Source organism: Lepisma saccharinum, chromosome 4, assembly GCF_977018435.1.
Source record: "Lepisma saccharinum chromosome 4, izLepSacc3.1, whole genome shotgun sequence".
Lineage (NCBI taxonomy): Eukaryota > Metazoa > Arthropoda > Insecta > Zygentoma > Lepismatidae > Lepisma > Lepisma saccharinum.
Window position 1 is genome coordinate 105376076 of NC_139232.1, and position 15236 is coordinate 105391311.

General features: G+C 37.8%; 1 protein-coding gene across 1 annotated transcript in view; it reads right to left on the reverse strand.

Moving 5' to 3' along the window:
- Positions 1-15029, reverse strand: part of LOC145986695 (aminopeptidase N-like) — a 94985-nt gene extending 79956 nt beyond the window's left edge. The window contains exons 1-2 of the mRNA XM_083121009.1: positions 14903-15029; positions 11191-11550 (exon numbers count right to left, since the gene is read on the reverse strand). Coding sequence (XP_082977135.1) covers positions 11191-11478 — 288 coding nt within the window. The 5' untranslated portion in view covers positions 11479-11550; positions 14903-15029. The remainder of the gene's footprint in view (positions 1-11190; positions 11551-14902) is intronic.
- Positions 15030-15236: the final 207 nt, after the last annotated feature.

Below are 15236 nucleotides of genomic sequence, written 5' to 3' on the forward strand. Positions count from 1 at the left end.
CTCGAGGGGCATTCTGAGAAGTTATGTCCCTCCAAATCACACCCACTGCACGTACGTACTTGACCAGAATAAGTTACCCAGTACCTGTCTCCTTGTACGGTAATGTACGAAGGGATTGCTTTCCGCAGGGCCATTTTAAACACAATGCGCCCCGTTCGTGTTCTATAAATATGTTCTTCTGAATACCTCTCTTCCTTTACGTTCAGCACTTCACCGTATTCACTAATTACATTACGAATCGCATCGTGGCTTAATTCGTCTGGCACTACATGCACACTTACAAAAACACTCTGCTGGTCTGCCCATTCCACATCTATTTTATGCCGTCCGTCTGCATCATAATAGGGCACTTCAGCTCCATAATCATTTAATAATCGCTCACCCACAACTTTCGTTACAAATTTCACAAATACACAGTTTCGATAGTAATCAATTTCAAAACTTTGAACTTGGTTCGATGTTACACCGTACGTGTTATGAAACCACTTATGTAAATCCAGCGAAGTAGGTCTAGATTTTACACTACGAAAAATAAATTTCAACGTATTTTGTCTCTGTACCGGCATGTTTGTCTTCCTTCTAGTCTTTCTCACTTAGCATGTACGTACTACAAAAACAGTGCTTGCTCAATTCAACTCAAGAGTATTTGCCTTACCTGCCACACGGAAAACAGCGAACGCGAAAACACGATCTGCACGCGGCCGCGTGTGCAGCTAGACTCACCACTCGGCCACAGGGTCCGGCCATCTGTTATCGAAAAATTACCACAAAATTGCCTTTAGTACGGCCTTAACACACTTATTAAATGCACCCAGGGACGTCAGAACTGGGGTGGCAGGGGGGCACCATGCCCCCACTCATCATCGAGGGGGCAATATGGTATTTTTGCCCCCCCCCCTTCCAGTCGCGCCATAAAAAATATTACTATTTTTTCTGCTCATTTTTGGTTCTGAATAAAATTTGAGAAAATATTTTTACATTCGACAAATAAACATGGTATGACGAGTACGGTCATAATTTGTTAAATGTTGATAAATTTCGAGTAAGTCATTATAAAATTTGATTCAATGTTAGCATTTTACGATATATACTTACGGGTTGGAAGTGATTGGTTCATTTAATTGCAAGAATTCACGCTAGGTGGCTGGCGACTACGGTTTGGTGCGATCTCCACCTATTTCAGTTATATAATTTCCTCGATTACTAAATTTTAATCGACTAATTTCATTGTCTAATTCCATATTTACGTTTGTTAATAAGTGTGTTGTAAATCAGTACACTCCTCGTGTTAAATATAATCTTTTTAGCATATTTATGATGCTTAACTCTAACGCTCTGGTTCCAGGCTAAGGGAGATTTCGTATCGTGCAGCGTGAATTCAAGATTTCATATGAGAAAACACACACTTTAGGAACGTTAAAATTTGCTTAAATCTTTAATGAATAACTATGGATGTGGGGAGATCATGCTATAGACACCAAACATAGATATAAGATTCTTGTCACACTCTGCATGTATATAATTGTAATGTTTATGCGTGTGCAACTTCTTACAAAGTTAATGGAACATGTGGTTTTTGAAAGAGATGAATTGTTGAACGCTAGACGCGGGAAGTGAATTCGTGCGGAAAAGCGGGCGGAGCTCGCAACATGGACGAGGAAGGAGATTGTTCTAGCAGCTGATCGGTGCAAGAGAAAGGTTTATTTGGATAATATTCCGGAGAGTAGGAATACATGGCTACTCTGAATAAGGAATACAGTTACCAGTGAAAGTATTCTGCTGTTATTTCCTTTGGAGATGCTTCGTCGTAGAGTGGGAAGTGGTGAAGTTTATCCTTGTCTGAATTGACCTTCAATCGACCCCTACTCCAAGATCGTAAGTAATGAAGCTATGTTCTTTAGTGCTCTCGAGAGACCTTTTGTATCGAAATTCAACGGTACTGCTGATTACGATACCCCGTTCATAGCTAGCTTTGCGTGTGCAGTGTGGATTGACAAAAAGCCGTGTCTGGTCTACTCGGACATCGTGCACATAACAAAGAATAGCGCGACGCCATATTGAGAATAAGATGCAACTGTACGGAAACCTTGCAAAATTCAAGTTTAAATCGCTATATCGAACGACTTAAATAATAAAAAGATCGTACGATCTCAACGTATAAGTGAGTAATCAGTTATAGGGTTATTTTAGTAGGTGTCACGTGACCAAAGTAAATAAGAAAGTAAAACACTTATCATAAGGCATGCACGAATAGCATTTAAACTCGATTACACAGGGCATGCCAAACTCATGTAAAAGAATCAATTGAATCGTTTCTCAGGAAAATATGTCGTATGTGAAATCCCTCTAATATTTGTTTGAGCATATGAGAAGCACGAAATGTTGTTGGTGAAGGGATGTAAACAAATAAACTGCTGTAATCAGTTTCTGGGTACCTCTGTTATTGAAAACAAATCTCTTAAAAAAGGTCGTGCCAGAAATCATTCACCTATTATTTTTGAAACTTTGAGCAGTTCTTGCTTATGACAAGAGATAAATATTGGCAGTGCAAATTCTGTTCGTTAATTGATATCTTGTTATTTTGAGAACAGAACTGATAGAACATGATGTTATTTGTACGATTGAATTATTACTTTTTCTGTTGTTTTGAATAAATTTTACATCTTATAAAATATCAACGTGATACGATTTCACCTGAAACCAAGGTCTCTAATATATTTAGTGTCAAATATAATTGTATTAATGTGAAGTTTCTTTCCAGCAAGCGCAAAAACTCATGTTCGAGTCAGTTGTTATTAACTGATTGTATATGGACAGATATTTGCACTTCGTCCTGTTTTATAGCTCTGATATTTCATTGCTTACGTACTAAAAAATATATCCTATACATTAATTTCCCTTGAAAATTTAAATTCAATCAGTTTTGACCCTAAATTTCAACCATTTGCATTAGATGTGGTGAAAAAAGATACGGAACATAAAATGTAGCCTGAAATGTACTGAAAACAATGTTTTTTACCCAAGATTTCTATAGTTTTTCTTAGCTGAGTTACCATAATTATCGCAACTGCCTGCATAGGCCAAAAATGTTGCAAGTCATGAAACAAAAATGGCCGTCATTTTCAAACGAAGTCTACTTTTAGAAAAATAATGCCGGTTTTGAACTACCCTTGTACAGGGGTTACAACGACAAACAAATGAAAAATTTCAAAAATGGTCGAGCGACCACTGCTGGACCATTTGGTACGGATTGACACTGAAATTTTAGGCAATTTCCAAAAAACGTAAAATTCTTTTTAGAAGGATTAAAAGACCAAAAAATTTATTTTTTGTGGAGAAAGAGCATTTCTTTACAATGATTTTCAACATCAAAAGTTTTTGGTTCCGTCATTCCCACATGATAAAAATTCAGATTTTCGTAACCTAGTTTTCCCACCACAAAAATTAGGCTGCAAATCCATTATTAGTCTTTTTATAGAGATATTTGTAAAAAAAATTGAGTGCTGATGTATTTTTTTCTCAAATCCTCATTATTTCATTGAACTTTGTGTAAAATTTCAAAGAGATCTAATGATTGGTTAAGGAGAAAGGAAATAAAATGTAAGCAAGGATATCTTGTGTCGAGGATCTCAAGAGTGACAGATAACACTGATTTGATGACATTTAAAAGTGCTGTAAAATGAAAACCACTTGAGATAGAGTGAAAAAAAATTATGGGGTTTCTTTCAACCATAAAGGAAGGGTGTACACCAAATTTCATCGAAATCGGAATTATGGGTGTCAAAATCTTAGTTTTTTGCGTTGATTTCATGTGGAATGACCCAACAAGCTGTTCGTTCTATTTCCAATGAAGCACGTACATGATTCCTTCACGGAAAAATCTGTTACATGTTCAACGGTAATTGCCCTTGTTTGAACGTATACATTTAAAACTGAACATTGATCGCACGGTAACACATCGCACCACATTTCATCTCACGCTGGATTTTCCTGGGGGGATGGTGGCGCGGTGGCAGAGCTACATTGATTCTTTTGACACACTTAAAAATATCCCAAATTATAGAAATTATATTTTAAACAAGTACTAAATAAAATTCGAGTTCAAACATTTCAATCAAAAATTGCTCATATGCACTATTAATTTAATTATAGAATCAGGACGTGGTAATATTAATTTACATGAAACAATGTAAATTCACCACTGCGCGTCAAAATTAAATATAATAAACGTCTAACCATGAAAAGAAACACCAATTTAGAACCTCACATATTTCTTGGTTTGTTCTGCCTGTTTATTGCTCTTACGTAATAGTAGAAAATTGCGATTGTATAGAACACTGTACTTCAGACTAAGGAACAAAAATCTTCAATTTTTTTAAGATTTCTGAATATATTTGGTCACAGGCTCTGAATTTATTGTATGGCACTCACCTAGGGCCATCCAGGGGGGGGGGGGGGGTAATATTTTCTTTGTCTGCCTTTCCAAGAATCATTTCGCTATTTTAAATTCTGAAAACAAAAATTGTTCTAAGGAGCATTAAGAATATTTTTAATGACTTGCATGATATTTTAACTTTTTTGCTATCATTTAGTCACGATTCCGAGAATAACTTAACATTACAAAAACTGGCTGTTCACCGATGATAGCGTAGTGGCTAATGCAGTCGTCTTATCATTAAAGGGGCAGGGTTCGATTCCTAGGGAGAGGGGACAATTTCAGTGCTTCGGACCTATGTATCCCGCTCGAAATAGCATATAAAGTTGATTATAATTGACAATATAGTAAGTGATATTTTTGAAAATTCATGACAGTTTTGAAAAGTTATCTCTAACGTCACATCTTTATAAAGTTAGATTAAACGCAACGATGATTGGAAAGGAGTAACTCCCCTATACGAGTGAGTAGGTGATAGGAGACGAGCAAGACTATTTTGAGGGTGGAGATTCCAATTTTAGGTAGCCCATATTCCTACATATAATATGCAAATTTCTCTTTTACAGACAAAAGTTCACTAGCAGATTATTTACTACTGGAGTTTTCACTGTTGAAAACCGACAAAAATACGGGAGAGAAATGTTCCCGTCTATTAATTAGGGGCAACATCAGCAATAACCTTACAGAAATGAGAACTGTAGAAAATGTGATAGGATGGCTGGTTACTAGGTTTGAATCTGCGACACCGAGATTTTGTTCCCCGTTGCACATATACTAGTGTTACAACATGAAATGTTTACGAGATACAATGTTCCTTTCATTGTTTTAATTAATTAGTTCACGGCCACAAAAACTACTGCCCGCGTTCCACATCTGGTTTGTCTTTGTTCATAATAAAAATTAATTAATACATTATGCAATATATTTAGCGTAAGTATGGTGCAATATCCTGCAATCAATCGCTCAAATAGTTACTGGCTCTGCACATAAAAAGTTTTGGAGTCGGTGGATACATAGTATACATGTGGGGTGAGGGGACACTCAACCCATAATCCCTCGCAATGACGTATCCAGGTTGTGGGTCCAGGGCTCAGACCCCGAAAATTCCATAATTTTTTGTGGATTCTGAAAATAACATCCACTAAGTTATTATTTTTTTAAAAAAAGAAAACTGTTTTGTTACAGTAAGTGAAGTTGATGTGTTTTCTTTAATAATACGGGTATATATATGCAGAGGTGAAATACTAAAAAGAAATACATTGCATTATGTACCAGACATTAAAAAAAAAACTATTGTCAATGTGTGAAACTCGATTTCTAGAAAAACATGATTCACTTCATGTTTTTGTTAAATTTCTTCAACCTTGTCAGTTAAGCAGAGCTGTCCAAGTGAACCATCCCAAGCAAGTGATCTTCTAGCTGCAGTTGAAAAGAGGACTTCCTTAATTGTACTCTTTATCTGAGAAACGTTTTTCAGTTTTACTGATGAGTTGTCAAAGCATGCTTCACTCGGCCCCTCCTCTCCAGGCAGGAGTACGATGCACGGACTCGCGTGTCTACGTTGCCTTTGGTTCTACTGTACATTTCCCATCAGGGCTCTGGCGCCTGGACCCGCAGCCAGTATCATCCTCTGTGTGGTTATGTGTTGTTCTTACTTGTGCTGATGACTCCTTAGGTTCAGCTTTAAGCAATGGTATGGAGATTCTAAGAAAGTTTTATCGGTCTTAGTGTTGGTAGGGAGCTCACTTCCGATGAACGTGTTGAAATCAGAACAGTATATTTTATAAGGACCCCTCAAACCCGCGATGCAAGGGCTTCTCCAAAGGTTGCTTTCTATTCTCAGTCATTACGTTCTTCTAACTTTGTTCTAGCCATTGGTATTTTTCTATATTTAAATGGTATGATTAAAAAAAAAAAGTCTTCATCAGTTAAGAACTTTGATATATTAAGGAGCACCTCTTCTAGATCGTGATGTGACCTCAATGAAGCTAGTATTGCTCCAATGTATACATGCCCGACCCTGTGTCCGAGTGGTTAGCACATCGCGCTGCAACGCCAAGGGTCCCGGGTTCGAATCCCGGTCAGACTTGGTTGTTTGTGAATGTCCATTCATCAATTTCATCATTTCATCACTCATCCCCATCTTCGCAAATTACCCAAGAGGCACAAAACGCGAAGTAAAATAAACTAAATCAATCAATCAACCAATGTATACATACCATCACAGCTTAGTAAGAATAAATGGAATTAAATACGTCAACAGATCAACGATTGGCTGGTTAATGTATTTATCACCGTTTGTTTGTGCAAATATATTACCTAGAGCGGAGAGGACGATGGGAGCAGCATCTATAATTTAATCTAAAATGTAATATGAATTACATGAATATATAAAAATAAAATATATAATTATTAATATATATTATACCTTGAATAATTAATATATATAAAATTAAATGTCAGTGGCGTATGCTGGGTTTAAAACCTGAGCTATCTCTTTTTATCATAATGTTCAAATGGGAGGCTCTTTTTCGTTCAATTTCTTGGATTTTAGGTGATGTGACAGTGCGATTAAAATACATACATTACAATTTACTATTCATTATAAAATATCACTGTTTCATTAATATAAAAACAATAAGGAAAACATTTAAAATATTTCATGGTTATTTATAAAATATAGAGGCCCATATTGTGAAATATTTATGTAGGCCTACGTTCGAGAATAAACTATGCGCATATAATAAATAAACTTCTTACCTTGAACATTTATTTTGAACAGGAACTCCATTCTTCTCTTGGCAACCTCTGTGGTAAAATGGTTATTAGCACAGCGCACTACGCACCACAGCGCCTAAAATTCCCTATCACATGCCAGCCACTCTTTTTCCGTTCCTGTAATGGTAGTTTAGTTTCAAAATTTCCCTTAACTGGGAAAATCCCATGCTGGTTAGCGCATTGGCATCGCTGCAAGGTTTTACCGCCGTTGTAAAACGAAGAGTTCCCTGTCTAAGAAGCCACTACAAATACGTCACCGACCGCCTCCAGGCGCTGATCGGGGAAGAATTTAACCGCTGAAGTCTTGTGGTAGTTTTAAAGGAAAGGAGTCCATTCCCATGTATAGGGCGAGCACAAGGAAAACAAACCTTGGACGAAAAATCACCGCGCAGCCTTTTCTTTCGTTCAGCTCGGGCCATAAGGAAGCATGGTCCACTCTCCCCCTACTCTCCTCGCGGAGGTACGGTGCACAGGAGTCGCGGGTTTTATACTATCATTTTTTCCCGCGGTCGTTGTTTGAGAGTGAAGCATCAGTCACATTTGATAGTCGATTATTTTCTGTATTTAATCTGGGATTCGGCGATAGCCTAGGTAGCCTAAAATATACGCACCTGATATATATATATATATATATATGAAAGGAGATTTAGAAAAAAATGGTGGTGGATCTAAGAACTTGCTCCCCCCCCCCCCCCCACTTCGAAATAAGTTCCCACGGACCTGAATGCACCTTCTATGATGCTGTTTATTCTCTAACTATGAGGCTCAGTCAATAAATAGCGAGGCAGAGGATATTACAACAAGACTATGGTAATTAGAAATGGGTCGACGGACCCGAAATGGAGGTGCAAGAGTGACGAAACTGATTCGCGCACGTTCTCGCACTAGATGGCGTTACGTGTCTGGCAAGGTATGCACAAAGGCTGCTAAACGAGCATCGGCCGTGTCCAGTCATTCCATGTTTGACTGCGACGCGTAATGGAAGCATCCAAAGAGGAGCAGCGGGGTATAGTGCGCTTCTTGACAACGGAAGGTTGTAATGAGGCGAACCATTACTTGATCCTCTTTTATTTTATATGTTTAATTAATTAATTTAATTGGATAGATCCGGTTTTAGAATTATGTATTTTGGTAATGTTGTGGATGTCTATATATTCATGTACGTGCGTATTCTTGGCCGTTGGGTAGGTAGGTGTGTTTCTGGACAGCCGACAACCGGAAAGTTCCCAGTAACAGTTAGGTGATTAGCGGGGCCTATAAAAGGAAGGGAAGGGAGCAGTCGGCCTCAGATGTTTTGGTGCAATACGGCGAGGTGTATTTTCTCTATGGGGCGAAACGAAGAATTTTTCTTGATACTATGAATCGGCGCATACTTTAACTTTCTTTCTTATAATACACACACTTCATTTTTTTTCACACCTAATTCAATAGTACATCTCATGTGGGAACCGGGTACATATGTACACATACCTTCAGCCACCTTTTTTGGTACTGAAGGTTATATTTTTTCTTACTCGTGGAGGCAGTGTATGTTGCTGAGAATCGGCTTAAAAGCACAAATTATACCTATACAAGGTGTAGGGGGTTGTGAAATCCATCGAAGAATTGAAATGATATATCCGGCAACGAAAGTTGATGTCACCACTTTGAGCCCGAGTCGAAACGGCAAATTCGTCAGTGGATGCACGCAGATTCCCCTCCACCAAAAAAGTTCAAGACCCTCCACACTAGAGCCGGCAAGGTCATGCTTTCGTTCTTCTTCGACCGCAAGGGACCGCTCCTCGTCGATTTCCTGGAGCATGGAGCTACTGTCAATGCCCAGCGGTATTGTGAAACATTAACGAAGCTCAGGAAGGCAATCAAATCGAAACGTCCCGGTCACCTTTCTCGTGGTGTCTAGCTATTGCACGACAACGCTAAACCACACACAGCCAACGAAACAAAGAAGTGCCTGAAAAAAAAATCAAGTGGGAAATCCTGAGCCACCCTCTATAGTCCAGATCTGTTCCCGTGTGACTTACACATCTTCGGTGAGCTCAAAAAAGCACTGCTTCAATCGGACGGTGACATCAAGGAATACGTGCGCAATTGGTTCCAAAAGCAGCCTAAATACTTCTGAGGTTCGTTACGTATGTGCTGTGAAATATCCTCTGCCTCGTAATTTATTGACTGAGCCTAATTTATCTAAGATAGAAAATCCACTTTTCATTTGTATTTAGCATAAAATGTTTGTAATCTGGCTTTCAAGTGCTTCATGTATAATGTGACGTAATGGCTGGTAAGCCTGTTCACGGAGCAAGTCTTGACACATTTTGGCCACCTAATGTGGTTGTCAATCGTGAGATCACAGCACAGTAAATTTATTTTTTAGTAGTCCATACCCAATACAAAAATTTTACCCCTTTCGAATTTTTTAAACTTGATACATTAATGTGCATCCTTGAAGTTAAATATTAATAAATAAATGATGGCATATGATATATGTATAGTCTTGTTGACAAATATAAAATAGGGTTTAAAATAGTTAGCAACCACTGGATCTAATGAACTCTAGTGGCCCGATGCTGGACCCAGTCCGGTAGTTGGGAAACACTATCCTAGAGCACGGTGGTCCTAAAACTGACTCAGAAACTAAATTGATTGGCCTCAAATGGCAAAAGACAAGAATATTTTAAAAAATCTAACTTTCTTGCAGTACAAATTGTGTTTCTTCAAGTTCACTGTATGCTTTGATATGCTAATTGGGATTGGTTTAATTGTTTGATTGATTGGTTTTTCAAGTCTACTTTATGCACAGTGAGGCTAATCGGGACTGCGCCTACAATATAAAATGGGATCCGAGCCACTATGGACCTGCACTAATTGGGATTGGACCTACAGCTTAAAATGGGGCCTGAATCACTGTGCCTCCATTAGGGCCCCCTTGTTTACAAGGTGACATTATTTTATGCAAACTTGGAGGCCCCTCATTCTTTTATATTATTCATCAAAATCCTGCTATTATCCACTACCAATTATAAGTTACTTTGGGATCTAAGTCTCCCTTGTAGTAGCATACCGATGTTAAGTATTAGATTCGGTATATGCACAAGTGGTTTCGCACACATATTATGAATAGTAAAGTTTATAATTCTTATGAAAATTTTAATAGTTTAATATTAACATTTAATTCATTTTCTCAAATTACATGTGAATGTTCCTTTTAAGTTCATTTTATGCTCACATAGTCTAATCAGGATTGGGCCTACAGTTTTAAGATGAAATTTGAATCTTTATGTAATATGTCTGCACTGAGGATCAAATCTGGTATCCTTTAATACAAGACAACAATGCAATTGGGAAGGCACAATCAGAAACTCACATATGGTTAAATCAAATTAGCAACTACAGGGTATACAGAAATTTATGCAAACGAGATTTTAACTTACGTTATTTGGTACAAGGAGAGAGAGAGAGAGAGACATGAATCTTACATTGCTCTTACTCTGCTGTGTGGATACTTGTTTTAAAGATTAAATTAGGTTATCATGCTGTGCATGAACTTTCAGTAAGGGGAAAATTGACTAAGTTTTAATAATTTTAGCACGAAGTAAAAAGAACATGGATAAAAGACAGTTGTGGAATAGCTTGCAAAAATTTTCGATGTGTATTGATGATCTCTGTGATTATCTACCGATTCGATGAAAATAATTATACTTACTCGGGCAAGAAGCGGCAACTTTAAAATTCATCCTCACAAAGCAGCTAGCAGGGAAACTGGATTTTGTCAAAATAACAGTTCTGCGCTGTAATTGGACACCGGGAGATACAACGGCAGGAATGTAAAAAGTGAACTTCAAAAGCAGGAAAATATGCAAAAACGAGTAGGTACTGGTTACTTGAATTAGTATACGTAATACTCCCTTCGAAAATTTTGCGCACACTACAGCAAATTACTACCATAAAAAGAAATAAGCTTATTGACCACATCTGCTCACCTCCGGCATTTCAGCAGAGCGCACACTAATTGATTTTTCGTGGAGCTTCATATCATCCGACCATTCCTCTGTGGTCAGACCGTCTATCCATTGGTCAGCTGTGGATTTATCCAGAAGAGACTTCTCCCAATCAGTGTCGACGATTTTATAGTTGCTGACTCTTCTCATTCTGTGCAGAGGCTCCGCCTCCTCAACAAACCTTTCCTGGGATTGTTTGAAATTGCAAATTGCAAGAAACAATAACAGCAACAAAACTTTGCTGGTCGACGCCATGTGCCCAGTTTTCATCTTCTTTCACCTGCGAAAGACTTCGCTGTAAAGCGCTCTTGGAGGCAATGTTCACTAGCGTTGGCTGATGATCTGCAAGAACAAGAATAATACAAGATTGGTTAGTTTAGAAACCACAAGTCACACATATTCCGAGAAAGTTACCTTGTATAAGCCCCGTTCCCCAAAATGCACACACATTGTACACTAGATGAAATATTTTAACATTCAGAATTTAGGGATGCATTGGGTTTTCTAACCCAAAGTATAAATTATATGTTTGTTTCTAAATCCTCTTTATGCACAGAAAGGCTAATCGGGACTGGATCTACGGTTTAACGTGGTATCTGAACCACTATGTGACTGTGCCAGGTATCGAACCAGGAACTCCTTGATAACAAGGCGACGATGTTAGCACTACGTAAATGGGGTGGCTATAAATCATAGAATTACCATCATTGAGTATGTGAACACTATGATCAGTTTTGAGATGGCCCGGGTCATGCGATATGAGTCAATCGCATAACTTTTCACCTCTTTAGCTAGAAATTAGCACAATACCTGTCTACAAACAATCGAAGTGAACCAAAATGAAATTCATGGTTTCAAAACAGATGTATGTATCCAAGGAAGTGCGCACACACGTCACGAAAGCCACATAGGTGGACGAGAGGGTTGAGTGGTCGACTGACGTAATAGTCACAGAAGATCCTGTGTTTCAGTCCCGAATTTAGCACGGGTAAATGTTGCTTCATCAGTGCCACCTATGCACCATTCATCCCCATCGACGGGATTAGACAATAGGAACCGGAATGCGACGCTAAATATGAAAAATCCAAATAAAAAAATCTATATCTTATATTGTGTAACGTTGTCAACCCTTCAGTACACGGGTGACATTGTTGTTACGTGACTGGACGGGTTGTGCCTATCAGGAATAAAAAAATTGAATCATATTAAAAACATAAAAAAGAAAAAAGGTAAAGTGTTCCCCTGTGTATAGCACCACGCCATGAAGGCGTATAGGGGGTGTGGGGGTAACGCCCCACACTTTCTTGATCCGGTCGTGAGTGGGGGTGATATGATCATCATCACGCCCCTGAACGCCTTTACCCCCCAGGGTTTCCCCCAGGTACCCATGTTATTCGACGCTGGGTAGGCGCCGGGACCGCTTCCACCGTTAGAAAAGTTCCCGGATTTGAACCGGTCGGGGATCGAACCCGGGACCTTTAGCATGGTAGTTAGACGCGTTACCGACTGAGCCACATAAAAACTTTTGTAAATAAAATAGCTATTTGTTTGAACAAATATGTGTATTACTAATTGATACATAATTATGGAAACATGAAAATCATTATTTTTAAGTTCTTGAACTGTAGTGTTAATCAAAGGTACCAGGAAGGCGCATCGTACAGAATTTCGGATGCCCCTTTAAACTGTTGGTCCAATTTTGTTTATCCCAGACAAGCAAACAATGCACGAAAAACAAACCTTTTCGCTTATGTTATGTTACCCTTACGTTTTTCAGATTTTTTTTAAAAGAAAAAAAAAACAATTTCCGAGTAAAAATATTTTTTTATATAGCAGTGTGATGCTTGCCACAGTTGTGTTCTTTCAGAATGATTGCGTCATCATCGCCTACAGTTCCGGTCAGTCAAATAGGAAGTATAATGACAACGTACATTTACGAACTGTTCAGAAAAGAAATATGGAAGATGTCCTTGCCAACATGAATTATTTCCGGTCATATAACACGCTAGTTGTCCTTTTACATACCGAAGCGTTGGATTGGCATTTCCTGTATGAAAACTGATTGCACTTTCTTCAATCTGAGTGTTGATATTGTGATCAAAAAGACATTACATTAGTCATGATAGCAAAATTAAAGTAAAAAAGGAGGGAATGTAAATATAAATAGTTAATGAACAATAGAGAGCCGTTAATTTTTGTATGGACAAAACACCGATTGAGAAGGACCTTCCAGATAGGCTTACGCAGAAAACCTGACCGAGTTTGCAATACACGTTCGGTTAAGCTTCTTGGTAAGCCTAAACTAGAATTTGGTAGCCTTTTTGCTAAATCTAGTAAATATAACCGGCTTATTTTGGTGTCTACGAACAAATATCACGATTACTAATTCAAATTTGTCCTGGTGAACAATAATATGTTTATTGCCTATTTAAACAATTTTTTGTACATTAGAAACTATACGTTTTGTAAATAAAACCTCAAAATGATGACCAAAGCAAACTTTAATTGTATGTAAAATATACATAAGAACGTAACGTTTCCACCCTCTAACAGGGTCTTCTTCAGACGAATATTCACAATAATATTTTACGTTTCTATATATATTTTTATACTATAAAAGTTTGCCTTGGTCAGCACTTTAAGATCTTATTAACATGGAAACAGGGCTTAACAGTAATACGTTTTGTCTGAAGAATTCCCATGTCCTTTGGAAGGAATGTTTACGTTTTTGATTCCATGTGGAATGTCAGCGTTACCGTCATGACAACAATTTAGAAGGTACTTGAATGCAATGGTGGCACGGAGTACACTGTGAAAATGTCAGAAAAAGAGCAAAAATTGATATATTTGGTGTATTTTTCGTTATTTAGCGTTGCTATTCTGTCTGAATTTGCTAATGCGAAGATGAGATGACATTGATGAAAATAACATCGCGGAACTCGAAATGAGAAACCTCAGTTGCTTAAACGACAATGAATTCGATGCGCTGACCACGCGTGTACTGGCCCTATGTTCTCGAAGGGCCGGTAACACTGAATATAGTATTCTTCTCTTTTTGCAGGTGGTCTTAGGCCACATTTTGCTTTTCTAGGTACATCTTCTAAGTATTATTTCTTGTAGTTAAATTTTCGTAATGTATCAGAAAAACTATGGACAACATTTCATATTTGATTAAATAAAAAGAACGTCTTTAAAAAAGGATCAATTATACAATGGATCTTGTCAACGGTACATTGTTGGAATCTAGCAACTTAACTGTGAAGCAAGCAGTCTGTTTTATTGTTTTTTAAGATGAACTAAGATGTTATTTAAACATCACAACAAAAAGAAACATATGTTTTTATGCTTCTAACAACCGTAGACTACAAGAGAAATAGTTGTATCATTTAAGTTAAATTGTTCATTGAGGGTAAATAATTTAGTTGTAAATAATAATAATATGTGTGCGTGTGTTAGCCCCTCTTGAGCTTGATTCCTTCAACATTTAGAGCGTAACGCTGGTCGAACAGAAGCTAAACAAAATTATAAAGTAAAGATTAATCGTAGTCAAAAAGGACTTACAGAAGTTAAGTGCTCATTGTAAAATGGCAAGCACTGCAGCATATTGAACATGCATTCAGGATTCAGGATTTATATACTAAGTTTCAGTAATGAGGATTTAGACCTGATCAAGAAAAACTCGTGTTCAATTTACCTGTATATTCCGTCGACTCTCTCTGTTTGTGATCAATGTTGATAGTCTGAACCAGATCAGCCAGACTGCAGGATTGCCTAGTAGCAGAAGGCCTTTTATAATCCTATCCTTAGCTTTTCCTATCGTTCGTAAGCACCCCTCCCCCTTTCCAATCTCATCATTATCACATTGTGAGAGATCCTCACAACGGTCGTCAATAGTGTTGAGTGCTAACATTTTTTTCTATCATGTTCTTACCACGTAACTTTTATAGTATTCATATCCATTGCCGCTGTTGATAATGAATATTATCTTTTTATTATTATTATTTCTTCATGTGCTTCACCGTGGAATG